General features: G+C 41.6%; 1 protein-coding gene across 3 annotated transcripts in view; it reads left to right on the top strand.

Moving 5' to 3' along the window:
* LOC129765376 (protein TIS11-like) overlaps nucleotides 1-24,648 on the top strand; it is a 37,700-nt gene extending 13,052 nt beyond the window's left edge. For 2 of the 3 annotated variants that reach the window (XM_055765634.1, XM_055765633.1), the window contains 2 exons: nucleotides 13,070-13,665; nucleotides 19,439-24,648. In XM_055765634.1, the coding sequence (XP_055621609.1) occupies nucleotides 13,070-13,665; nucleotides 19,439-20,237 (1,395 nt within the window). In that variant the 3' untranslated portion in view covers nucleotides 20,238-24,648. Of the gene's footprint in view, nucleotides 1-12,497; nucleotides 12,691-13,069; nucleotides 13,666-19,438 lie in introns of those variants that run through there. The other variant, XM_055765635.1, reaches the window with a different exon arrangement.
* Nucleotides 24,649-26,004: the final 1,356 nt, after the last annotated feature.

Raw genomic sequence — 26,004 nt, 5'->3', positions numbered from 1 at the left:
AAATCCTCGGTCGAAAACTACCAAATACATTTAGTATTTTTTTTGTATATATTGTCAACAAACCCGCATCCATACCAGAGGTTAGTATATTTTACTCGATAACATTAGTAAATTTGAATGTTGTCATATCTTAAAACTGGTGAGGAAAGCGCGTATCAACCATTTTATTGTTGTCATAAGGCAAAATGGAGGTGTAATAAGGATATAATTCTAATACGTGCTTTTTCGGCGGGAAAATGTAGCCGATATTGGGCTTGTGAATCATGGTTCTTTTTGACATATATGTTTATTAGTACTTTAGAAAATGACTATAGATTGATAGCATTTACTAAAAAAATCGTTATATTTACTAAATATTTCTCTCAATGTATTCACTGAACAGTTTCGGATTTCCAGTAGCGCAAAACTGAGATGCACTCTCTGAGCGCTCTCCCTCTGTTGCCGGAATATCGCTCAAACCTAATGTTTACTCTATTGGCGATCTAACGTACAAATCTACACCTAGGCGGCGCTGCGGTGAAAGTGATGATGGTTTTAAATTTTGCCATGTGAGCTTATGGAAGGTTTGTAGTTCTTTCCATAAATTACAATGTTATAATCATAAAAGATTATTTGATTGCGATGAGTTTGTAAGAAATTTAATTCTGCGCAATTTTATATATAACATGTTATTTATTTACCTCTTTCAGTAGTGAAAACTATAAAAATGTTGACAATAGTTTAATTACAGAAGGAAATTCGAGAGCACAAACTTACACAAGTAGAAAAATGCACGATTCCTGCATGTGAGAACTACCTCGGAAAGTCCGGAAGTAAAATATACGTGATTTGTTTTTGAGTTTTAGGTTACATTAGCATCACAAAATCCAGATGTCTCACTGATCGTGTACGTTTTGCGTTAAGGCCCATTTATACGTTGCTAGTAGCTGACTTCACAATGAGCAGCTACTGACCCGGTGAACTCGCTTGACAAATGGTTGACTCGCCTTGTCCGTTCACACAATGTGAGCTGCTGACAAGAAACCAGATACCACGACACGGGTTTACCAGAGATGCCAGGCGATTTTTCAAATGTTCATCAAATAGTCAGAAACAGCAATCAGGTCCGAATTTGTCAGATGATTGATCCGAAATCGGCTTCTTTATTGGCAGTTTTCATCTTAGGTTTTCAGTTGAATTTATCATTACACAATTTTATAGCGAAACACACGCTGGCCGTGTTTAAAAATACTTTGTGCTGAATTTATTTTATACTGAAGGTACTATCCGAAAAAAGCAGAAAGAAAAAAGGATTCGGGCCAGAAATTGGATGCAAAGAAAAGAAGCAACAAATACAATATTGAAGTAACTCTACAATGATGATCTCCGAGAGTACAGAGCAGTGTTGAGAATAACACCTGAAAAAGTGAGAAAACTGTTGGATTTAATTGCTCCACAAATATAACGCCAAGATACACTCATGAAGGATGCTAAACCTACAAGAGTGAAACTAGAAATGATGTGCCTTTCTTCTGGAATATCGTTCAGATTATTGTCGAAATTTTTTAAAATCTCGAAAGCATCCATAGCTAAAATAATTCCGAAAGTATGTGGTGCTCCAAATGGCAGTCTAAAAGATTTTTCAAAATTTGATTTATTTCGCCTTGACAGCAGCTTCGTGTACCAATTTGTGAAATAAAAATGTTAGTAGATTTGCAGGAGCAATTAATACGCCTCAAAAACTAAAATAATGAATGAAAATCTACTTTTTCTAAATCGAATATGTATTCTGTTTCTTAGAACAATACTTTTTTGCAAGTTTTGAGTGAATTTTGAATTAAAATCGTGCCCGATAATGATTTTATATTTAGATCCCCAAGAAAACTATTTTTAAAAAACGTGCCCCGTCAGCGTGCAAAACTAAATAATAACGATTCCGTTTAGAAACTATGAGGGTTTAATTTGTTCTTCCAATAATTTTCAAGTCTATAAATATCTTCGCATATTTTCAAATATCTTAAAAATAGAGAAATGTAAAGACAATGTCAAGATTTGGCATCCCTGATTCGAGCGCTAAAATCTGTTTTTGACGTTTTGAGGGATGCGAGTGCGAGTAAATTCAAAAAACTTTGAAGTAGCTCGCACACCGAATCACACATGACACTAGCTGGCATGATGTGTTCACACGGTGTGAGTAGCTGCACTGCAGTAACTGACTAGACCGACTCGTATGCTTACTCGCACCGTCTGAACCCGGCTTTAGATCGCCAATTAGAATGATGGGTGATTGATATCGAAGTTCCGTATATAAATATCGAAACACTGAGACAAAAGTTCATTCTAAGATTCTGTATTCAATCGCTTACTCGTCGAGACAACGAATCATGCAATTCGATTAATCACTTGTATTCCATGTTTTTTTTCTATTCATCGTCGGCTGAGTTTGTTTTTAGAATGGATTCAATTGCTTAGAACTTTTTTTTGTAATTCAATTCATCGTTAAGCAAATGTGAAATACTGAATAACAAATTTCTTCGAACAAACTGGAAAATTAGAAGAGTGGTATCCAAGACACGCATTGTCAGCGATATTATTGTCGGTGGAAACAAATATTATAGAAATTTTAAAATAAACTCTTTAGTACAGCAAATCTTCACCTTTCGTTTTCCATCGGAGAACACAGTTTTCATCGCTATAAAGATACCTTCTTCCCATCCGACTTAGAATTCGCTGCACTTTGGAGCCACTTTTAACACGGAACCGAAAATTGAATGATCAATCAAAAAGACACCAATAAGTCACACACTGCTAAATTCACACAAGCTCTTCTGGCAAAAAAAAGTTATAAAAATCAATTATTTCCGATATTACTTTAGAATGCATCGAAATTTTACATAACACTCTTTAGTAGAAAGTATTGGTGGCCCTGAAAAGGGTCGATTGGCATACGTGGTTTTGTAGAAGCAACTGAATCCTAGAAGAATATTGCCAGTTCGATTTCTGTAGCAAAATCGTAATTAACGTTGACATTATTTCATAAAATGGTGACGTTTTTCTGATTTGGCTCTCTTACTATGAAACGGAGTCCTAGATCAAAACGTCGCAGTTAGATATGTTTTTGGATGTGTTACCGTTGAATAGTATCCGTTATGAAATTATAGCCCATAGCCCTCTTCCGGCTCTTCCGGAAGGAATGAATAACATATAACGCGTTTTCAGTAATTTTAGAATGCTTAGGAAATGCTGTCTTCGTGAGAACCTCATTTTTCTATAGGGCGAAGTTTGACGAATTCGGTGGGTTCATCTCTTCTGGACCAAAATTCACATTGTTGGCATCTTACCAGTCCAACACGTTTCGAGCGCTGCGGCAAGACGCTAGATCAGTCCAAAACAAAGTTGAACCTTTGTGTGATACTCTAGAAATGGTAAGAGACGCTTTTGAATACACTCTTTCTTGTATATCTCACCCGATTGTAGTTTCAAAAGAAATGTAGGGAGCGATCTGTAGGAGATCTCGCGCGCCTTCGGTCACGAATGGTTCACTGTGTTGGCCACAAGTGCATATGACCAGCCAAATCAGGTACTTCGAAGCGAATTTCGACAGCTTTTTCCGTTCGAAACGATCATCCACTGCAAACTGTAAGCAGCACAAGTCCTGTCTCATGAAAAGAGATCTTTGTGTCCATTGTAATGAATTCGATCCTTATGGGCTAATGGACGCACTGAGCACGTTACTGATTTCGAACAGCTCAGGGCATAGGAATTGGCTCACGTATGGCCTCGAGTGTTCGCACGTACTTTGTCGCTACATACAGTAGCGAAACCAGTCATGGGCGCTGCAACAGGGGTTCCCTCATGGAAGAGCTGTCAACCGATGAACGAAGCGACCAGTAGAAAGGGAAACACGAGAAGCCCCCAAGAGTGGCAGCGCGTAGCGTAGAAGAATGAAGCATTGCGATGTATATGGTATATTATAAATGGCTGCTTCTCATAACTTGTTTCCATGGCCTGGGTTCCCATCTCTTCAGACAAGAGTCGCAGTCTCGTGAGTTAGGTAATAGTTTCGCGTTCGTTTTCTTTGTCCTCCAACACCACCGCCGTTGTGCACTCAGCCTCGTTTTTCTCTCCGCCACTACTATTATGTAGCCTTCTACAGCTGGAAAGTGTGATGAAAACTCCGCCAACCGAAACAGAGAATGTCGGGCCCGTGGTATCGCCCCGTCCGAGATATCGCGCTCGCGCGCTAATTCGGCAAATATTGTCAAGTTCTACTCTAGCCATCGATGACCGGACGGCGGAGATTGCATAACACCTTGAGGCAGTCGCCATTTTAAACTCACGGATGCGAAAGTCAGCAAACCAAAAATCCTGACTCATCCACTATTCGCGTCGTTCGGGCGCACTTTTTATATAACGACAAGTTTCGCCCATTTAATATCTGACAGCTCTCTGTCTCGTGGGGGGAAACTTGCACGGAAGTATGCAAGGTAACGGGCGGCGGCTGAACCTAACTGATTCACTCAACTCGTCCCCCGTTCCGACGAATCGATTTTGTTTATTTATACTTTTCCTGTCTCGGTACAGCAGCAGCGCAATCCACACGTGCGACACTCCGAACAGCACCAAAGCCCACCATATTTTATCGGTATTATTGCTGTCACTCTACCCATACACGCCCCACGGTGAGCCTCCTACGCACTGTACCGGTCTCTCCACTTCCCCGCCGATGAACTGATGAACTGAGCGCAACGTACTAACAATATAATAATTTTACACGCACATCCGCTTCTTGCTACATTCCCTCCTTGGACTTAATTAAATTTAACGCTCTTTATTCCCCGTTGCGCCTTTTTTTTCCTCGTCTTCTACAAGCTCCCCCACAGCATTCCCGTGTGCCTGCGAGACGAATTTGCATACAAGAGAAGCCTCGTCACCCCTTTCCTTCTCGCGTCCATTGCACTTATATATAACGATAATCCGCCCGCCATGTCATCGATGGCGGCGGTTGCGGCAACTCGTTACAATCTGCGCACTCCCCTTTTCAATCCGCCACTACACACACCCGGAAAATGCGCTCACGTGAACTTTCCCTGCGAGCGCCACAAATTTTGCGATCCGCGTCCGCCACAAACGCGCCAAACGCGGAAAGGGAAGAAGATTGCCCCAGATGGGGTAATTTTCCGCCTGAGGACGGCCCTGGCGCAATGTGTTGTTGGTAAGTGCGGAAAATAAGTTCGTTTTCATTTCATAGCGCAGCGCAGAGCTCACCAGCAACAGCAGCATCGTTTGTTGTTATGTTTTGGTTGGTTTGTTTTCCCTTTTATCCAGTTCCTGGCTTGGAATCGGTTCGTTTATTCGTTCGTTCGAGAGCCGGCGTAGGCTGGAGCTTGACGCGTGAAAGTTTCCCATTGTAAGCGAGCGACAAACGGGCGAACTGACATTTCCGTCTTCGGTATTCGGCGGATCGATCTCACTCCCCCGCACGACACGATGTCTGACTCTGTAGAGCATGTTCTACCGGATAAAATCAAGAGTGAGGTAAGATTTTGAAGGTAATTACGGCGGAAAGACGTCACGATTTGCGTCTGTAGCTGATATTGTAGCTACTGCCGTTTGTTTTGGCTGATTCCGAATAACAGAGGAATCTTCTAGTATGCGAGCGTGAAAATAGTCATCAGCCACATTAGTTCCGAACACAAATCCGCGCCACTTAGTCTCGCTGGCATTTTAGCGTGTTTTTTCTTCTGCGAGACATAACCTTTGCGTGTTTCGCCAATATGTTGGATTCTTTACGATTTATGATCTCAAGACTACTTTAATTCATGATTATAAATATGTCTTTAAAAACTCCATTTCGAAACCTATAAGAGTGAAGTCTGGCCTGGACATCCATTTTAATCTCCTCATGAGCTTGAGAATACAGTAGCATTGAATGCTTTCTTCACCTCATCTGAAGAAAATCGAAAACAACTGCAATTGATTTAAATCATTTAAATGGTACTGAATTGAAAACTTTGTCTCGAAAATATTTTTTTTAAATCCATCTTACAACACTGGTGGAAAATAAGCCATTTTAATCCGTAATGACTAAAATACAGTGTCGACGTTTGAGGACGACATTCGAGCTGGGAATCCATCAGACACATTTTTGGTTTAATATTCATTCACAATTTGCGATAAAACATGTTACTCTATCATATAGAATACATATTTGATACCGGAAGGTAAATTTTCATTTATGATTTTTTATTTTCAAAGTGTGTTCAATCCACCTGAAAATCCATTGTCATTATCACTTCCCCAAAAGCGGAGTACGAAGCTCAATGCCGTCACCGCAAACGGAGCCCGATGCTGTTGATGTCACACTGCGAGGGGTCTCAAGATGGAAAATGTAATATGTGTGTGGCTTCGTTCTGAATCTGAATTTGTTTCACATAGCATCCATTAGGGATGCTCAACGGAACTGATTTTATGTTCCATTGCTAACAGTTTTTTTTCGGATTCAAAATTCAATGAATATTCTTGTTTGAAAGAAGTTAGAAGTTTAGAAAATAACTAAACCGATTTTGCAGACTATCGTGTTTACAATTTCAATCAATACAATTTTCTATAGTTTGAATAAACACATTTTTTTAACAATTTAGATGCATATATCTTCTGATTCAGATTTAGGTAAATGTTATGCGCTTTACAAATTTGCTGAAACGTCGTTGCTTCCACGGTTTCGAGTAGTATCCGGTCATCCATGCTTGGAATGAGAGCACTTTTATTGATGATTCGTAATCATCCCCGTTGTTCTCTTTGTCTTGCTTTGTAATTCAAATTTGTCATTCAGTAGATCTCAATCAAACATGTCAATCGAACAGTGGCAAATAATGTATTCGATCGGAAGAGCGTGTACTGGCCGTGTTTCGTTTTGCATATTTCTTTATCAATGCCACAAATCAATGAACGATAAACATGACTATTGGGTTGCTGAATAGTTTGCCATCAGTTGTTCACAAGTCACAAGTCTCACCATGGAGACGCAGTAAAAATATTAACAACAAACGGTTGGCAGTTGTGCGGTAGTATATTGCAAGTCAACCGCACCGATTAGCGAAGCTAAGCCCCTTCAACGACAGCGCAATGACGCCAGGAAAACAACAAAGCATCGCTTATCGCGATGGAAAGTCCAACTTTTATCTGGCGGGTTGTGGTGGTCAAGCCTGTCAACCATATGGAGATCATAAAACGCTGAGCTAAACGAAGCTTAATTGCGTTTATTTGCGGTGCCCGAGAAAGATGCATTGCTCCCGATTGCGTGGAGCGAGGTGAAATGACAGATGACTACGATGGCTGGTGGTGGTGGTCAGTCTCAGCAGCGAAGTGCAGCTGAGCTGTGCCCGCAGCGTGGGTGGCTATTTATAGAACCGAGAGTTTGAACAAGAAGAATGAATAATTATTAAACCTCATCAGTGACGCTGCGCTGAGTCGTCAAGAGCAGCGAGCATGCGACACAGAAAAGTGCATTGACCAGCGCCATATTGTCCGTAATTGGTCACCATTTTCTCCATCCGGATTTGCATATCACAGTCGTCTCACATGCTGTTAGGCAGCATTTTACGATCGCAAACGTCCTTCAAAGTGAACTAACGAGGAATCAAGCGCTCTTCTTGTGAAAGAGTGATTTACAACACCCGGAACAAGACCTCTGAACCCCCGAAGGGAAGAAAGAGCACGACAGTAGTAGAGCTGCGTGCTTATACGTGCGAAGCTAAAAAAAATGTAAAAGACACCATAGATCTACGAGGAAGTTTTGCGCACACAAAGAACCAAAGTGTGAGTGAATCGTCACTGGTGTTGTTGCCGTTTATGGCTGGCTAGTCTCAGGAGCGAAACAAAGAAATTAACTTTGCGCACACCACACGGCATCCATCCATACCCGCGGGGGGCGGCTCTCTTGTCCAAAACTTAAACGAAATAACAAAACCCACAAACAACAGACAAGAAGAAGAAAACGCGGATGGAGCGAAGGAATAACAGCAAAAACAGACACAATTTTTGGGGTGGATAGAAGAGTGTACGCGCTGGAGCGCGCTTCGTCCAAGGTCACACATGTTACAGTGGAGACCATAATCGCTGCCAAAGCCGTCGGTGTGTGTGGCGTAACCAAATAGCCACATGCTCGAAACGAGTTTGCCAACGATTGCGCGCTCGCATTTGGAGTGACGAATGCCTGCTTGTAGCGGATTTATGGATCCTTGGAAGTCGGCACGATGCACTGAAAAATTCATATAAGCTATGCATGGGCACACTTGCGCCAATGTTTCTATCGAGTGTACTTCAAGCGCTTATTATTTAATTTATCCAATGCTTCAATGGCCACTGAGATAAAGAGAAGGTGAAAAACAATAAACACTTGTTATTCACACACAAATCAGTTTCCAAATTTCGCTTCCAGTGTGAGCCAGCGCCGGTCGTGTAGTAGCACAACCGCACAATGAACGCCAGCAATGGGGTTGTAATAACAATAATGCTTTAAAATTGTTCGTTTAATTGAGCTTAGACAATAGAGCAACTAAGCGAGAGAGGTGTCCCAACTGTTGCGTGACTCGGCTAATTATGGACACGTTGCGGCCACTGTCAACCGCTGACGGTTTCCCGTGATGGATTCCCCTGAGGTCACGCAACGCACGCGTGTGTGTCATAATTGAAAGGAATTTATTTAAATTTACGCTCATTGCTTCGTAAATCTCACTATCGTTTGATCTTGTTCCTCATTTTCTCCAACGCTGCTTCGAAAGTGATCTTCCCCTTTCGATCGCATGCATCGCACAGTTTTGTTTGCGCTATCCCAGAAGCTAGAGTGGTGTATTCAATTTCAACATTTAGTACAATTACACCATTCATATCCGCGGCTTTGGCTACGCTCCGCGCGCAAGACTTTTGCTTTTCATTCAGCGATTATAACCGATCAATCAGGAAGCCTCCAACGGTAAAGCGTATGCTCGTACGCTGCTTAGTTTCAACAAGAAACCCATCAAAGGGTCGTAATTAATGCCTACCATACGTAGCGAGCATAGAATTAAACGGAGACCCGGACAGGCAGAGGTGCGCGCGGACATATATGGCCGCTTAAGTCGAGACGACTTTCAGAAGCTATTACGACTAAAATATTCATTTTCGTAACGTTCCTTGTGAGCGAATTCAGATTAGATCTGATACCTACAACGACGACTAGGCTGACCAGGAGGGTGTCAGGGTGGTGGTTTTATGATGATGATCAAGATTTAATGCGGAACTATATGTGGACTGACGGCGGTCGAGTTCGAAAAGATTATCATTATTCCTGTTCCATGGTTCTCTTATGTATAAATAAATAATTGAGCAATGGAGTCTAAAATAACTCGCAATTCGTCGTAAACTGAGCGCAAAAATGAATCACTTAGTGAAGGGTGAAATCCAACAACTCCGTAATAACAATCGAAATTGTTCGTTGAACGCGAACTATTCAAGCGCTATTTGGTTGCAAACTATTCAAAACAATTGCTTACATGCGCCCAAACAGGTTCGTTTTTCTCAACAGTAGCGAGCCATTGTTAAGACAGTGGTCGCAATTATTTCTCACGTGTCCACAGGCAGTCTGGCGGCGAAAACTACGACTGCTGCTCGTGACATAAGACGATTGATTTGTGATGAATTTAAAGTTTTTTTTCGCACGCCATCTATCACGCGCAAAAAGGGCATACGACCAGTCGCAGTCGAGTGTGATTCGCTAATTTTGTTGTTACTTAACCGATTACAGCGAAGGCCTTGGCAGGACTTGACGGTCCGCGGCGCGCGCTCGCTCGCGTTCCATTGTCAGATTTCTGGTTTTCCCTATGCTGCAACAAAAACAATCATGCTTCGCGATTATCTCACCGACCCATTATCACACCATCTTCAGCGCCACCACGGCGACCACGACGCACTGTGATTATTAGGTTTGTTTTGCTGTCTCGCTTGCTCCCGGGGGCCCCCTTTCAAGAACCGGTTACCAGGCGGGTGCCACAAAAGGGGCAAACAGCTATTATACAATTTCGGATGACTCGCCCCGCGGAATCTAGGACACTTTCACCGTCTGTCGTGTTGTTTGTTGTTTTGAGCGGGCCCGTTCCTCCGAGTCACCGAGAGCCTGCTTCGCTCTCGACCTCTCCTGTACCTATCCGAGGCATAAAAAAACCATGTGCGCTTTTATTGTTGCGTGCTGCGCTACTCTCCGCTACTGGCCGGCGAACATACGCGCAAACGTCCTTCAGCAAGGTTGCGCCGTTATGGGCTCGCCTGCCGCGAGCTACGGGACCGGACTGTGGACCGTTGTTTGGGGGGTTGATGTTTACGTTTTTGGGGGCCTTTCGATCTCCGCGCGCTCACACACCGGAATATGACATAATAATCGTCACCAGCAGCGGGTGAAAAGTAGCACAGATCCATCGGCGGCGCCCGCCGCGCAAGCGAAAGTGTCGCGCGCGAGTCAGGGGTAGAGAGAGGGAAGGGGATGCTGGTGCTTTTTGCTGTTTTGGTGTCGACTCTCCGGCAATAAGTTGGCTGAATTATGATCGATTTGTGTTGGTTTGGAAATGTAATCTCATAGTGCGCCGCGATTATGGCGAGCGTTGTTGCGTGTGACCCAAATTTTCTTTTCCTTTGCGAGCGCGCGAGCTCTCTCATTCGGGGTGGGGTAATTGGGTAATCCGAATCGCGCTGAAGGTCGGTTTAGGTCGGTGTCGTAACGGTAGTACCTGTTGTAGAGGCTGAGCTGGATTGTTGGCGCGATCTGCGAAAATTAAAATGGTACTTTTTGAATATTTTGGAGAATAAATACATTTTCAGAGTTGATCATGACGCCTTCATGTCCCCTTACCTAACTAAGTCGTGTTTGTTTGAAATGACCTATATCGGTAGATTTCATTTGAATCAACATTACCAAAAATTTCTAATTTCAAATTACGACTTCCAACCATGTAAAAGTTTACATCTTTTCTAAACAAATTTTAATATTCAGTGAACCTGTTCACAAAAAAAAAATTAGCGTGGAAAGAAGGTTTGAGCGATCTTGGATAGATATTTAGAAGATCGATTTTTTTCTTCCGATTTCCTATTATTTTGGGTCGATTCATTGTACGTGAAAAAAGTGCGAAAATCGATGTTTTTCTCGATTCTATCGATCTTAGAAAACATTTTTGTAAATTTTATTCAAGGTGTAAAATTGATCCAATATGATTTATCTTAGAACCAGTCAAGCAACTGAAGGTGATGTTTCTGGTGTAACATGAACGAAAATTCGAAGGTATTGAATTCGTGAATACATTTGAGGGGATTAGAATGCAAGGGGTGTAAGTGACTTGATCGATTTCTCTTCATCAACTTTTTTTTTAGTTAATAACTCGATTGCAAAAACGTTTCAATTTAAGTTTGCTATAGAATCCGACAGACGAGGTTCTGACCTATCTTCCCCATTGTCAAATACAGTTGGGAATGTATTTGCAGCTAGGTTATGACCAAAAGAGAGAGTCGATGTAGGGAAATCGATCAAATCACTTACACCCCTTTCATTCTAAGCCCCTCATTTGTCATTGCTACTTTGATATATCTTAGATATAGCCGAAGCTAAAAATATTGAATCATCAACTACAACATAGGCAACTTAAACGCAAGTGTTTGAGCATGGATCTAAAAATTGGAGGGGGTTTCACTGTGAAATTGTATGGATTTCATACCATTTGATAATAGTATTCCATACTATAGAACGTAATCTCCTTCAATAAGTTCAATTACTAAATACAATATCATTGTATTTATAAGTACGCAAACGTTTGCCAATCAATATTCTCGTGCCTCTGGATGTATTTCCGGAGAACGTTTTGCACTAGACTCAAACCCTTTGGCTATTTGGGATTCTATCAAAAGCGTGAGTATCTTACATGGTAATATCAGTTCCAGCCGAAAGACCATTTTCTAGAACTATCGCCACAATCAAGAATCGGTTTCGACAAACGTCCAGACATATGACACAATTGGCTTTCATGGGTTCGCTGTCAGCTGAGTTCTGAGCAGATACCAGTTGTTGAATTTCTGATAATGCTTTTTCAATTAATTTATTTTATTAAATGATTCCGACGGTACAAACTGAGAAATTGAAACATGTTGAGAAACGAAACAAAATACTTTTGATAAACATGAAATTCGTATTCCATTTCAAAAAAATTACACGATTCTCTGGTGCCGACTTGAGCAGTGAATCGATTTCTACGTTGTTTAGAAAATCGATTCGTTAAGACCGATATTTTTATAAAAATCACCCAATCCTAGTGAAAAGATAAGAGGATCTCTTTCAAAGCAAATTAATTCATCCACAAAGTGTTGAAAATATTGGCAGTTGCCCTAATTATTGTTCGGAAGCAAAACAATGACGATTACAGATTCACCCATTCTCGTCATTTACGCACCCCTCGATTCTGTCAAACCAAAGGTTTTATTTGTTTTTGGCGAACACGCGCCTGTTTCGTGTGAAAGTGCGACGAGATACAAAGGAGGCGTTGGCTCAGGAGACATGTTTTTTCATCAGAAAAATTTTACATTCTGAGGTGCAAAATCCGTTTTCGTAGTGTCCAAATCATCACATTCCTATTTTGGCGTATTTTATATTTTCGAGTTTTATACACGTTGGCCGAAATGGAGACCAGAAAGGTGAGTTTGGCTCTAGTTCACCTTGTTTCCATAGCGCGATATTGTTATCGGCCTGAATAATTGATAACGGGAATGTCTCCTGATCCGCTGCGTTCCGGAGAGACTCACTGGCGGTATTCAATCGAAAATTAAGTCTTCCATGATAAGATAAGGCATAGACAAAGGGGGTGTTCTTTCATTCGTATGTCACGCAGCTTGTGTTGCTTTAAATTGTAAAACCAAGACCAACGTTCGATATGCATATTCAATACGCACAATAAATTCGTAAAATTTCAACGAGGCTGATGAAATGTCCGCTTCTGTTGCATTTCTCAATGAATAAAGCATGATGAATCGCTCCAGATGACTGATATTTGTTTTTCTCATTTCCATTTTTCAGAATCAAACTAACTCTAGGAGCACAGCGCAAATATCGAGCAATGCCTCTAGCACCGGCAACAGCAATAGTAGTTCACTGATTAGTGGCAACAGTCACCACGCTACCAGCAGTCAGCTTCTCCAGCAAAACTACAACTTCCAGAACCAGCACCACCAGCAACAGCAGCATAATAACCAGCGACAGCAGCAGCAGCATCAGCAACAACACCACAATCACCATCAACACCAGCAGCAACATCAGCAACAGCATCAGCAGCAGCAGCAGCACCAACAAACTGCCCGGCAACTGTTGATTCACAATGCGCTCACGCGAACCACATCCCACCCGGTGGGTGGTGCCACAACGGCGGCAGTGCCCTCTGCGGCCGCCACGATGGAATCACTGATGGAGCTGCTCCGGATGTCGACCGCTGCCAGTATGCTGGCCCAGTCCAGCCGGGCTGCGGCCGTTGTCGGATCTTCGTCGGCTGCTACGGCAGCGGCTGGTGGTCTGGTGTCGCCAGGCTCCTCCAGTAGCGGTGGCAGTGGGGCAGGTGGCCACCGAAAGCTCGAGCGCACCCAGTCGGAACCACTGCCCCAGCAGGTCAATACCTCAAGGTGAGTTGTCAGAACTGTTTCATTTTGTTGGATGCTGGATGTGTACAGTTCGGGGGAAATATTTTTTTTTTTATTCGTTTGTCTCTTCGGATGGATGCGGACCGGGAGAAAAGGGAACCTTTCACCGGATTTTGTGTGAGATCATTTTTTTGAGACAGGTAGAAATAACTGATTTACCTGAGTCAAATGTTTTGCTGCACAAGGTTTATGTATAGATGTAAATATCTTTTATTTTACGACTACCTATAAAAATCGTATGCCAATTTGTACCTGTTCTCCCTCTCACTGAGTTGGATGCACACTGTTGATGATTTTCAACTGACATGTGGTTCCCGATGAAACATAAGTATGGAACAAACATTCATAGAACCATTTTTTCGGTGTTCTATCTGTCTGAAGAAATCTCGGAAACGGTCATAATAATTCATATTATTTTAGCTCGAAATTTCTAATTGAGTGTCCTTATGTTGGCTCAATTGAGATTCTCAAAGTTATCAGAAAATATGGTAGGTGTTAAGTCAGACCGGACCATATGACATTTTTATGATTTTGAGAAAAACTAGCTTGAAGTTTGGTGCTATAAGAGGTTTTCATTGAGCATTCAAAACAATTCCGATACGTTATTCCTGCTACACGCGTGATTTTCCAAACTGATAAATGTGGTATGTAGCTCACGAAATGCTTAACCAAATGCAATCAATAACTCGAAATTTTCAATTGTGCGACTTGGTCCTCTCTGACCTAACATCGTCCATATGTTGCATAATCACTTCTATAACTCTCGCAAGTAGAGAGAATAAATATGCCAACATTTTGGATCCCGCACACAACAGTGGCAGTCGAACTATTAAGATCACTTTTTAATAGCAGCCCTATGAAAAGCTTACTAGCCGAAATAGGTAAGCTTCCGTTTGAGATGGTGTGCTTGCAGAGGATTATTCATGCCCTAATTAAGTGGAACCCTCCAATAAGCCAAGATACACGACGGCAACGCTAAAAGTATTTATTCCATTCTTCCCTCTTGGGAGGTTGAGTGGATAGAAATGAATGGATGAAGGGATAGAAATACGCGATTTCGAAGCGGATTCGAAACATCAATTGTCAACTAGAAGGACAGAGCGAACACGTATTAGAAAGAACTCTCCCATCTTCGTATTGAACAGACTTGGCTGACTCATAACTTTCTTGCGGATGAAGAAGAGCCCCCTAAAGGCTGTTTCAGACAGTATTTGGTCGCTTCCCTCTATTTACTGCAGAGCGTTGTCGTGTCAAGAATCTAATGACATCTAATGTTGATCTGGAAGGATTGTTTGTTTAGTGTTAAAATTCCATTAGAATTGATAAACGCCTTGAAAAGTTATCGAAGATGGAACGCGAGAGACACCAGAATATTCTGCAAACTCACATTGAAAACCCACCGTGATCAAGATCGCCAAAGCACTCAAATTTCCAGAATCGACTGTAAATACCTTGCTCGAACGTCGCCGGAAAACACTAACGCACGAATAACTCTAATTGTAGAAGTGCAACATATGACCGGAAACTACGAGCGAAGGGCAGTCCGGAATAATCCCAGGATTTCCGGACGTGATTAAGCGAAAAGTTTCACTGTGGCGCATGGTGAACAGTTTGGCGAATCTGTATGCGAGAAGGATTTCGGGTTTGCAATGCCAACAGACATCCCGACGCTGACGCTGAAACATAACCTGGTTGCCAAAATCCGTGTAAGGAGACTGTACGACTCGTTATCTCGATCTCGTCTTACAGAAGGAAAGAGATGCTTCTGACTATAATCAATGGTTGAGATTTGATTTGCGGGGTGCCGTTACTACAAGAGGCGTCTGTCCATCTGTAATGATAACCTACAAGTATCGCAATGTTTGGTAATTTTGGGGATTAGACATCGAGAGAAAAGCGATTGTTATACAGCTCAGTTTCTATAATCCAGTACAACAACTTCATTCCTATCGAACTTTGTGTCAAACGCTCCCTTTCCAGTCGATTGGAAGCATGAATAAAATTCCAAACGGAGGTGGATTCAAGCACTGTGATCTGGGCCCGAAATCTTCGAAGATGAAAAATGAAAATCGACTCTCCGTAGCTTCCCTTCGTCTAGGACTACTTCGACTTCAACATTATTTGAATTGACTAGAAAATGAATTGACGAGCTTTGAGTGCGAGGATGTCTGATAAATACAAATGTGCCTCTTACTTCAACCTGGCTCCAATCCACACTTCTACTGATCCAAATAGGTTCCCGGAATAAATCGCCACAGAAAACGACTGCAACAGAAACCACCGCTTATAAAATGTGTAGTAGGCTATAAATATTGTGGCGCGGTATTGTATTTCAAAACAAGAATTAACCGGGCAAACGTATCGCCCCAGGCAAACGTAACGCCCCGGGCAGACGTATACCGTCCGACGCTCGCTAGAGCTCGGTCGGACATTGCTAAAGGATCGTATCCTATGTTTCAAACTAACCGGGCAATCAGTGGATCCCAGGTTTGCGTGCGAGACACCGCCGCTTCCGACGGCGGGTCGGCGGTGGACTCGGATTGCGTCATCTTGGCGGCATGGGCCGCCTCGATTCCTTATCCTCGCCAAATGGGGACTTCGTCCCCATTACATTGTCCTCAGAATAAATTTCGAAAAACGAGAACAAGAGAATAAATTTATAATAGAAATGTGAGGCACATGATGTTTTTCCCGCGCCAAATATTTCTAGCCTACTACACTTTTTCTAAGCGGTTGTTTCTGTTGCAGTTGTTTACTGTGGCGATTTATTCCGGTCACCATCCAAATAAATGCAGTGTATATCTATGTTCCAAAATTCTGAATACCCTTCCATATCCGCACTAGCACAAACAATTCTCGTATGCTGCTCTTCTTTGTCGTAGCACACCTCGATACAGAGGGCTTTCCCTCCTTGTATCGAGCTGTTTGTTTATGTGTGTGAAATCAGCATTAGGCATGAATGATATCCGCTCGTTGTGTTATGCTAGCTCACTCGCATCTGTGTTTTCATTCTATTCTATTTTTGGTTTCCGCCTCTAGCTCTTAGAAGGGCCCTTGTGGAAAGAAACTCTATTCCATAATCCTTCTTCACCCGATAAGAAATCAATCCTCTCCCGCTCGACGCTTTGCGGCAACCATGTTGCTTCGATGACCACCAAACGAGAAGTGGAGTGGCTTCATCACGCGAATGGCTTATTTAAACCAAATATTTTGAAAACGGGCAGAAACGAATGTATCAGTTGCTCGTTATTGACAGCTCTGTTCGGGAATGTACACACAAATCGGCAGAACAAATGTATGGAAAAATGAGAATGCAGACGTAGTTCTACGTCAAAAAGTAGTTACACCATTAATGGACGGTTTATTGTCTACTCACCGTGATCTCAGACTAACGAACTTAGACAGCTATTAGGTATGCTATAAAGGTCCTCGCGTTAGTATTATCAAATAGGGTGCAAAGTGGCGTGCAGTTTGGGAGGAATTCTAAACAAAATTTTAGTGCGAGTTCAATTTTGTGAAAAAAGAACCAGTTTACATCAACAAAATTCACAAATTTGCAATTGTTTCTGAACACAACAATGCATGCTATTTTCTCTGTGTAAGTAATTTTCGTGTGCGATACAAAAAAAACTAGCTCACCTGTAGTATATGTCAAACCACGTTGAATTCAAACATCGATGCATGCATACGTGAAACATGGGAGAGAGAGGAACGAATTCGTTTTGGGGGAAGTCACTTCAAAATGCAATGAAGACAATTTGACTGGGAACAATGAAATGAGATGAGTCGTGTCGGAGGGGGGGGGGGAGAGCGACTAAACGCCCGAATTACTGTTGAGTCACGTTGACGGAGAAACTGCTGGAAGAAGCCATAACTCATTTCCAATTGAATACGAAGGCGAATTTCTTCATAGTCTGCTGACTATCCTCCGTTGAAGATGACTTTGTCGAGCCCTCACTGTGACACCTGGAGTGGTTTCATGTTTAAAGAATTTCAGGAATCACTCAACCTTCTTTTTCTTAAATGGCACTAACGTTCCTAGTACTTAGTACTTAGTACTTAATTGAGATTTCTATGCCAAATAATACGCAATTTCAACAATTTCTTTGAAGAAAAATTCCCCCGACCAGAACGGGAATGAAACCCGAACTCCCAGCATGTTAGCTGTGACGCTAACCACTCGGCCACGGAAGCACAATCACTTAACCTAGTATTCGTAATTATGGAATATCCTTCGACTCATTTAGTCACTGCAACATTTGAAATACAAATTAGTTAGGGGGCCCGGTGTGATGAGAAGATTCTAGTGGCTTAGAGTAGTGAGGCCGAAATGACGAAATTTTCTACTGGGAACGACAGGAAATATGAAATTGAGGCTATGATGCCAAAATAAGAGAGGTTTGTGCAGCTAGGAGCTGAAAACGTGAAACTGAGCGGCTGGAAGGCCGACTTAAATGTTTATGTAGCTAGGGGACTGGAAACATGTAATTCAAGGGCGAGAGGGCCGAAAAAATTAAAGTTTCTACAAAAGCTTTTCGTGATAACACCAGATCTCGACGTTTTATGCATTTTTGAGTCATTTAGCATCGAAAAAAAAAAACGATTTTCTAAATTTCCTTTACCTCCCCCCTTGGAAGATTTTCGAGGATCAAAAAATCAAAACTTTGAGCGCTCTGAGGCACCCCTAAATCATGCCCGATCGAGCTGAAACTTTGTACAGATCATTTTTTAGAGCCAATAAACAAAATGTACATGGTCGGTTTTTGAAATTTGACATGACCATTTTCGCTGCCACCCTAGGGGACATATTGGAGTGAACAGAGTATGTAACAAGAGGTTCAAAGCGAAAGAGAGTAGTGCCAAGTCATCTTAAGGATTTTATTTCATATTGTGGTTTTGACTTTAGTGTTGGGTGATCATTGGTTAATCGAAAAAAGGGTGGGGTGTAGGGGTTTATACCATAACAAAGGGTACCTTGTATATGAACAACCTTGATCTTTGGATTGAGTGTACCTAATTATTCAAACAATCTTGATTCAGGAGGAAGACAGATGACAATTGTGATTAAACAGAGGGTAAGCTTCGAAATAGCCAGAAATATGGATTCAAGAGCAGACGGACAGAACCGAGATCCAATTGTGACAGATTGTGAATCTCACAACTGATGATTCAGAGTTCTGATCATATTTTGTGTGACAGTGATGGCGATAGGTTGCAGAACTGCTTGAACTGCTCAACTGCTGTTCATTTAAACACTCATTTTGTAAATATGTGCATGCAGAATGATGCCTCTATTTTTTTGATTTGATATTTGCTCTTGAGTTATGAAGATGGCGTCCATCTATGTCAGACCTATGTTTGAACTGTTGTCTAGACTAGTCAGCCATTAGTGCACGCACCTGCCTAGTGGTCTAGGCTACTCTACAGTTTGAAACTACATTGTTAAGGAAATCTTCATTCTATAGTAGATAAGTTCGAGAGCTTTTTTTTTCAGAAATTCGATAAGTTTTAAAAATTAACTTGTGGGACAGAAGTGCGCAGAAATGCACTCCAGAAATGCTCGAAATGACCCGACAGAGGCTTCCGTTTCGGTCATCGGACATATTTCAGACGTTTTTTTTTACCAAATCTTGTACAATTTTATATCCCGCAAAAACCACTCTTCTGTATTTATCATCTTACATGTCGCACACTTCTTCATCGAATCCATTTCTTTTCTCTCTCTTTTTTCCAACCTTTTCCGTGCCATCGATAGATACAAAACCGAGCTGTGCCGACCATTCGAGGAGGCGGGCGAGTGTAAGTACGGCGACAAGTGCCAGTTCGCGCACGGTATGCACGAGCTGCGTAATCTGCAGCGCCATCCGAAGTACAAGACCGAGCTGTGCCGTACCTTCCACAGCGTGGGCTTCTGCCCGTACGGACCCCGGTGCCACTTTGTGCACAACGCAGAGGAGGCCCGCAATCACAACCGCTCGGTGGCTGCGTACCACGCCCAGTTGGCTGCGGCTGCTGCAGCTTCGGCCGCGAACTCCGCTGGCCATAGCCAGAGCGCGACGGCGAATAGTGCAGCTGCCGCTGCAACCGCTGCGGCCATCACGCACGCTCGGCTCCAGCAGACGGCTGCGGTGTTGATCCAGCAGCAGCAACAGCAGCAGCAACAGCAGCATCAACAGCAACAACATCAGCAGCAACATCATCAGCTACCGCTGAGTCCGGCGCTGTCCATGTCTACCGGTTCGGACCGTGCCTCTCCGATCGGATCGCTCTCGCTGTCGCCCACCACGTCGATGGCAAGCTTCTTCCCCGAGCAGGGCAGCCCCACATTCCCCCCGACTGGCCACGGCGGCCAGACGCAGAGTGCGTTCAATTTCCCGGCCTCACCACCGGCCAGCCCCATCGATGGGGGCCTATCGCCGATGACCACTCCTCCGCCACCATCGCCCTCGCTGGTGACCCTCAAGGGAGGAAACATCCTTGACAACGACACCCGATTGCCGGTGTTTAACCGACTCAGCTCCGCGGTGGATGCGTTCTCCAACATGATGATCTAAGGCGCGATGATTCGTGTCCGGATGTGTGCGCATTGTGCGTGGTGATCGGTTTGTGCCGCCGGGCAGTGTATGTGTAGAATTGTCTCCGTTGGTTGATCCTTTTCTGTACGCAAGCGCCAAATACCCAAACACAAAACAGACAAGCACACATACCCGGGGCCACCGATTGTGTTTTTCTTCGTTTCACTCTGAACGCCGCGCACGCACGTGAAAGCTTTGTAAAATATATCTTCCAATCAAACACGCAAAAAAACGCACACATCCCCGAATCGCAGCAGCAGAAGAAGAAAGAAAGCTCTCAAGGTTCTTTCGTGATTTTATGAGGTTCTAAAGAGCGAATGATATAATAATAATTATACACCGGCACAAAACAACATATTTATGAAAAAAAAACAATAGAAAAAGGATGCTCTAACATAATTAATTACTCCCCCTTAGCATAATCAATCATACGCAAAAAACAGGTAAAATTTGCGCATCAATATATTTATTTTTCGAATGCAACTGAGCAACACGCACACAAGCAAACGCATACCATATTATATATACCCACATAAGCGCGCAAAAAAAAGCACAGTAATAAGCAATAGAAAGGACGGGCGAAGAAAAACAAATGCAAACGCACACAAAACACTTATTTAATTATTTATTTTTTATATTAAATTTAGCATTTTTTTCTGTTTTAATTTAAATCAAACACAAGCGCGCGCAACAAACGCACCATTTATTGCCTGCGTGGGCGAGCTTTGGTTCTATTTGGAGTGTTTTTTTGTGTGCAGATGAGTCGCGCTTAGGAGTTTTATGGCTCACGCGAAAAGATTAGCTTCCAGTGAAAGATGAACACACGCACACACACACACACACTGACACATTTCGATTTCAATCAATCAAAAGCCCAATCAAATCAAAAAGTGAACGACAATTTCTGATCCTCCGCGTTTTGTGCTTCCACGGACGGAGAGTGTAATCATATTATTATCATTGTAATAATTAATATTATTATTATTATGGAGGGTATCCTTTATATCATTATTTTTCTTTTAATTTATTTTATTTATTTTTTTCACTCTGCTTTAATTACTTGTATCTTGTATCGCGCAAAGAATGCGATAGAAGCGAGAAGCGAAACACAATCAAACAAACAATGTAGTAGTTCTTCCCTTGATTAATTTAAAAATTAAAACCACGAAAATTTATTTAACAAAGTGCGCACACGAACTGAATTCGATTGGAACAACAAACAAAAGATAGGTTTTGTTTGGTTTTTTTTTTTTGAGGACGACTTGCTTTGCTTTGAGAGATAGATAGAAAGAGAGTTACGATTACGGTTCAGTTCTTTGTATAATTTATAATTATTTATATTTTGAACCAGCGAAAAAACAAACATTAATTAAAAATCATTTATTTAAAATGTTCGCTTTAGTTTTGTTTATATGTATACCTCTAGCTTATACCTAGCTAACTATTGGTCACACCAGATAGTGCCTTATCTAGAATACTGCTCTCGTGAAACAAAAATGTGAGAGAATGGGAGATCAAAACCAAGTAGGCTTCGTACAAACACATCGGATCGACCGCAGCGAAGGGGACCGAGGGGCGGCAGGCTGAGACGTTTTTTTGCGTTGTTTTTTTTTTACTTTATACATTTATAAATATATCAAGTCATGTACAGATTTATAGGGTTTGTGGTGGGAGAGGAGCGAGAAATGAGCACGAAAAAAAACGGCGAAGCCTGTCGCGGTCGAGTGCTCAGCGAGGAAGCCTACTTCGATCGTTGAAATCTTCCATTCGCGCGCTGCACAGTGATGGCGAAAATAATAAATACGCTGATAGTGTTAGTTATTTTTTCATGTTTGCGTACTGTTTTTAGTTGTCGGATGCTGTGATATTTCGTCAAAACGAACTGCGGAAACTGTATTCAATAGGGGAACGGAGACATAATCGGAATTTATCAGTGTTAGTGATTCCGGAAGTTTTTTTTTTGCTGCAACTAGTGTTTTACAGGTGGCGAAAAAATAAATACACTACTAAAAAATTTTTTTTAAACAAATGGGTGGGTCATATCTATGATATAACCGCAAGGTTGACGTAGGATTACCGTTGACTTAGTAATCTTTTGTTTGGATTGATTAAATTATTGATTGAATGAGTGTTGTTTTCGTACTCACTTCTGTAGTCCATGTTAGTAGAACACATTCAGAAGTATCCCTGGCTTGCATGATATAGAGTCTTCAAACTTGAAATTTCATGCCCCTTCAGTATCTGTAATGACGATTTTCCCAAGTTTCTCGGTTTTGTAGTCCGTGCTGGGTGCACCCGTGGCCGAGTGGTTAGCGTCTCACATTATCATGCCGGGTGTTCGGGTTCGATTCCCGTTCTGGTCGGGGGATTTTTCGTCAAAGAAATTTCATTCGACTTGCACTGTGGTCACGCGTATTCTAGAGCTTGCCACTCCAGAATACATTCAAAGCGTGGTTTTTGGCATTGAAATCTCAACTAATTACTACTATAACGCAAATAATAATGAGAAGGCCAAAGTTCCACTGGGAACGTTAGTGCCTTCCAAGAAGAATATTCCGGGTAGACGAAGTCCTAAGTCAAAAATCAACCAAACATTATTTCTGTGCACATCAATACAAAAGTTACATTTTACGCATATATACCACGCATAGCATACCACGCTGCCAGTACGACGTTTCATAAGTTTATTTTATTCTTCGGATGATGTTTTGCAACCTCGATCTTCACAATCTTCCATAGATTTTCTATGGGGTTTAAACCTGGAGACTGTGCTGACCAATCCAACACTTTTATATTTTCGTTTGCAACCCTGCGAAAATGTGCGAGAGAATGATAATTTTCACCGTATTTATTTGAATTACCACCGCAAACATGTATGTTCACGTCATGTTGGCTACAACACACTGAAACAAAATGGAGACGCGTGTATCAGACGTGATGCCGTGCGCGTACAGCCTGTATTTATTATTTTCCCCATCACTGTATTCTGTTTTGTACATTTGTCTTTGATTTTTCCCTTTGAACTACTAAAAATTAATCTGCGTGTAAGCGTAATTATATATATATATATATGAATATGTAGAAAAATATAAATAAGTCGCGTGTGGTATGTTTTATACAAAGAAAATTCTGATTCGCAAACGCACGTAAATATGATATAAAGAAAAAAACAAACCCTTAGCGATGTAAGGCAATACTTCCAACGATACTTCCAATTATATGTTAAAAAGAGAAAGAACTGTGTATAAAAAAATGATATGAGTTTCAAACACATGAAGACAATTTTTGGGGCTGTCCCTTCTTCGCTGCTTCGGTGAACCCCTCGGCGCTGCCGCGATAGAACCCATTCGCCGCCACAGCCCCGCCCCCGTCAGAGCATCGAGCCATCGAGTTTATTTTCTTATTTGTGATGATAGATTTTAACCTAAGCCTACTGCCATCTGTGTTACTAGAAAGACATGATAGCGAACGTCAAGCGAGCAAGCGAGCGAACGATAAAAGACAACCAATCTAAGCAAGCTGTGCGCGGGGGGAAGGCCTCGGAGAATGGGTTAACGACGGGTCGCGCGATGATCGATGCGAAACGTCCGCCGAGGAACGGTTCAGCAGCCGCGGGGTGGGGGTGCGCTCCTGGATATTTGCTTTAATTCCCCTTGTGAGGTTAGAATGTAAGAGAGAGAAAGAGTTAAAACTATATTTTATTGAAGAGCCTAAAAAACACTCAGAAAATCTTCCATTAGATTTAAGACAAATATTGATTATTATCGGTCGCGACAATTCAGCGCGAACGCAAACATTTATTATTATACAAATCGTCAAATTGATCCCCCACACACAACACAACAACAATTGAGGGAGAAAGAAAGTGAAAAAAGGGGCCGTAGAAAAGGACCTATTCGAATCGAGTCGCCGAGCAAAATGCGCAAACACAAACCACTCTCTTCTTCTGTAATAAAGATTTTCTTGTGATTTTTACATTAGTAAGCCAACGAAACACATAAATAAAAGTTCTAGTTTCTTAATAAACAAAAAGTAGTGTTTTCTTCATATTCGTCGTCGTCTCTAGGTTTATCGCGTCACCGGGAAATTCCTGTGCATGCGTTAGTCATAGGCGCTACTCTACGTCTTATTATTTATATGATAATCTCTGGTGAAACGGCAAAAAAGGGCAAGAAAAAAAAAGATCTCTCAACTTTTTTTCTACTTATTTATTGCATTTTTTTACAATATATTCGCCTAACTTATTTAAGTTATACGTAAACGATAAGTATATCCCCCTCCTCCTTAGTCCGCCTTTTTGTTCGACAGTCCTCCCACGGCAACAGACAAAACAAAGATATTTAAATTTCCGTGTCACTCCCCCCTCCCTCCTTTGAAAAAAAAACCCCAACAGCAAAGCAAAATAAGCAGAGAAAACAACAAAAAGCCAAGTCTTCCACAACCGTCATGTGTAGTGCGCAGTAGTAGCTTAATCATAGTAGAGGTAGTACTAGAAGTAGCGAACGAGAAGAAGAGAACGAGACATCCGACACAAGGGGTGGGGCCTTCGTGCGACTCGATTTGAATGAACTTGCCGCTCATTGCCGAGCCTCCGTGGTGTAAAACCAAACGAATGTCTTTTCTGCTCGAAACAAAACAGGAAACAAGAGTTTTTTTTCTTCTGTTTTTGTGTTTCCTTCACTTGTCGTAATCCTATTTAATTATTTATGAAATCATTCACTTTGATATTTAAAACACAAACAAACTACAATCAATACCGATATAATCTATGCGTTTATAATGATACCCACTATTTCTGCAAAACAAGCAGTAGTACCAACACCAACAACAAACAACGTTAAATAGCAAACTATAACGAGAGAAAAAAAAAACACATAAAAATATATCAGTGACGAAAGCAAGCGCCACAAACAAAATAACAACACATCGAAGGGGCCATCTATTTTTTTTTTTGCAATCCTGATTATTATTATCATTATAATAATTATTATTATCATAGTGACTTCTATGGAATACTTCTATGTGTACATTTATTTAACGAGAAGAGGTGTAAACGGAGCAAGCAAGCAAGCATGCAAACAAATAAGTGAAAAAAGAACAGACACAAAACTTTATTATACATATGATTACTATACTTTGTTTTCTTATTTAAACGACTACTAACTTTATGTGAAATATTATTATTATTATTTTTTTGTATTGCAAATAAAGACAACAACGTTAAACAAAAGCAGTGTAAAGCAAAAAAAAACATACAAATATATGGAAAGAAAGTGAAACAAAAAACCAACAAAGTTTATTTATTTAGCGTCGAAACGAAATAAGAGTGTCCGAAATTGTCCCCGTTTGATGTTTTGTGTAATCTGTCTGATGTTCTTTTTTTTGCGGATTTTGAGATCATCGATAGCCCAGGAAACAGGTGTGAACTGAAAAGTTTAAAGCCTCTTAAAAACTAGGAATGGAATGGAAAGAAGATAGTATAATATTTCTCAGCATTAGTTTGCGTAGACTGGACATTCCGTAGTTGTTTTTGACCTGATCCAGCTAAATTGGACTGAGAATTGAAGGGCACCATGGATTAACAATCCATTTTCATTGAATGAATGTCGGTGACCCGAAGTATGAGTAGAAGTTCAGAGAACTCCTTCATAACTTTATACCTTTATAACGCGTCTACGATGTGTACAAACTGGTTAAATTCGGATGACTGATCCGCAAGATCAAGGTAAGTTCAGTTGTTTTGACG

The sequence above is a fragment of the Toxorhynchites rutilus genome, chromosome 2, assembly GCF_029784135.1.
Source record: "Toxorhynchites rutilus septentrionalis strain SRP chromosome 2, ASM2978413v1, whole genome shotgun sequence".
Taxonomy (NCBI): Eukaryota; Metazoa; Arthropoda; class Insecta; order Diptera; family Culicidae; genus Toxorhynchites; species Toxorhynchites rutilus.
The sequence above is the reverse complement of the archived record's forward strand: the minus strand, read 5'-3'. Positions and strand labels throughout refer to the sequence as shown.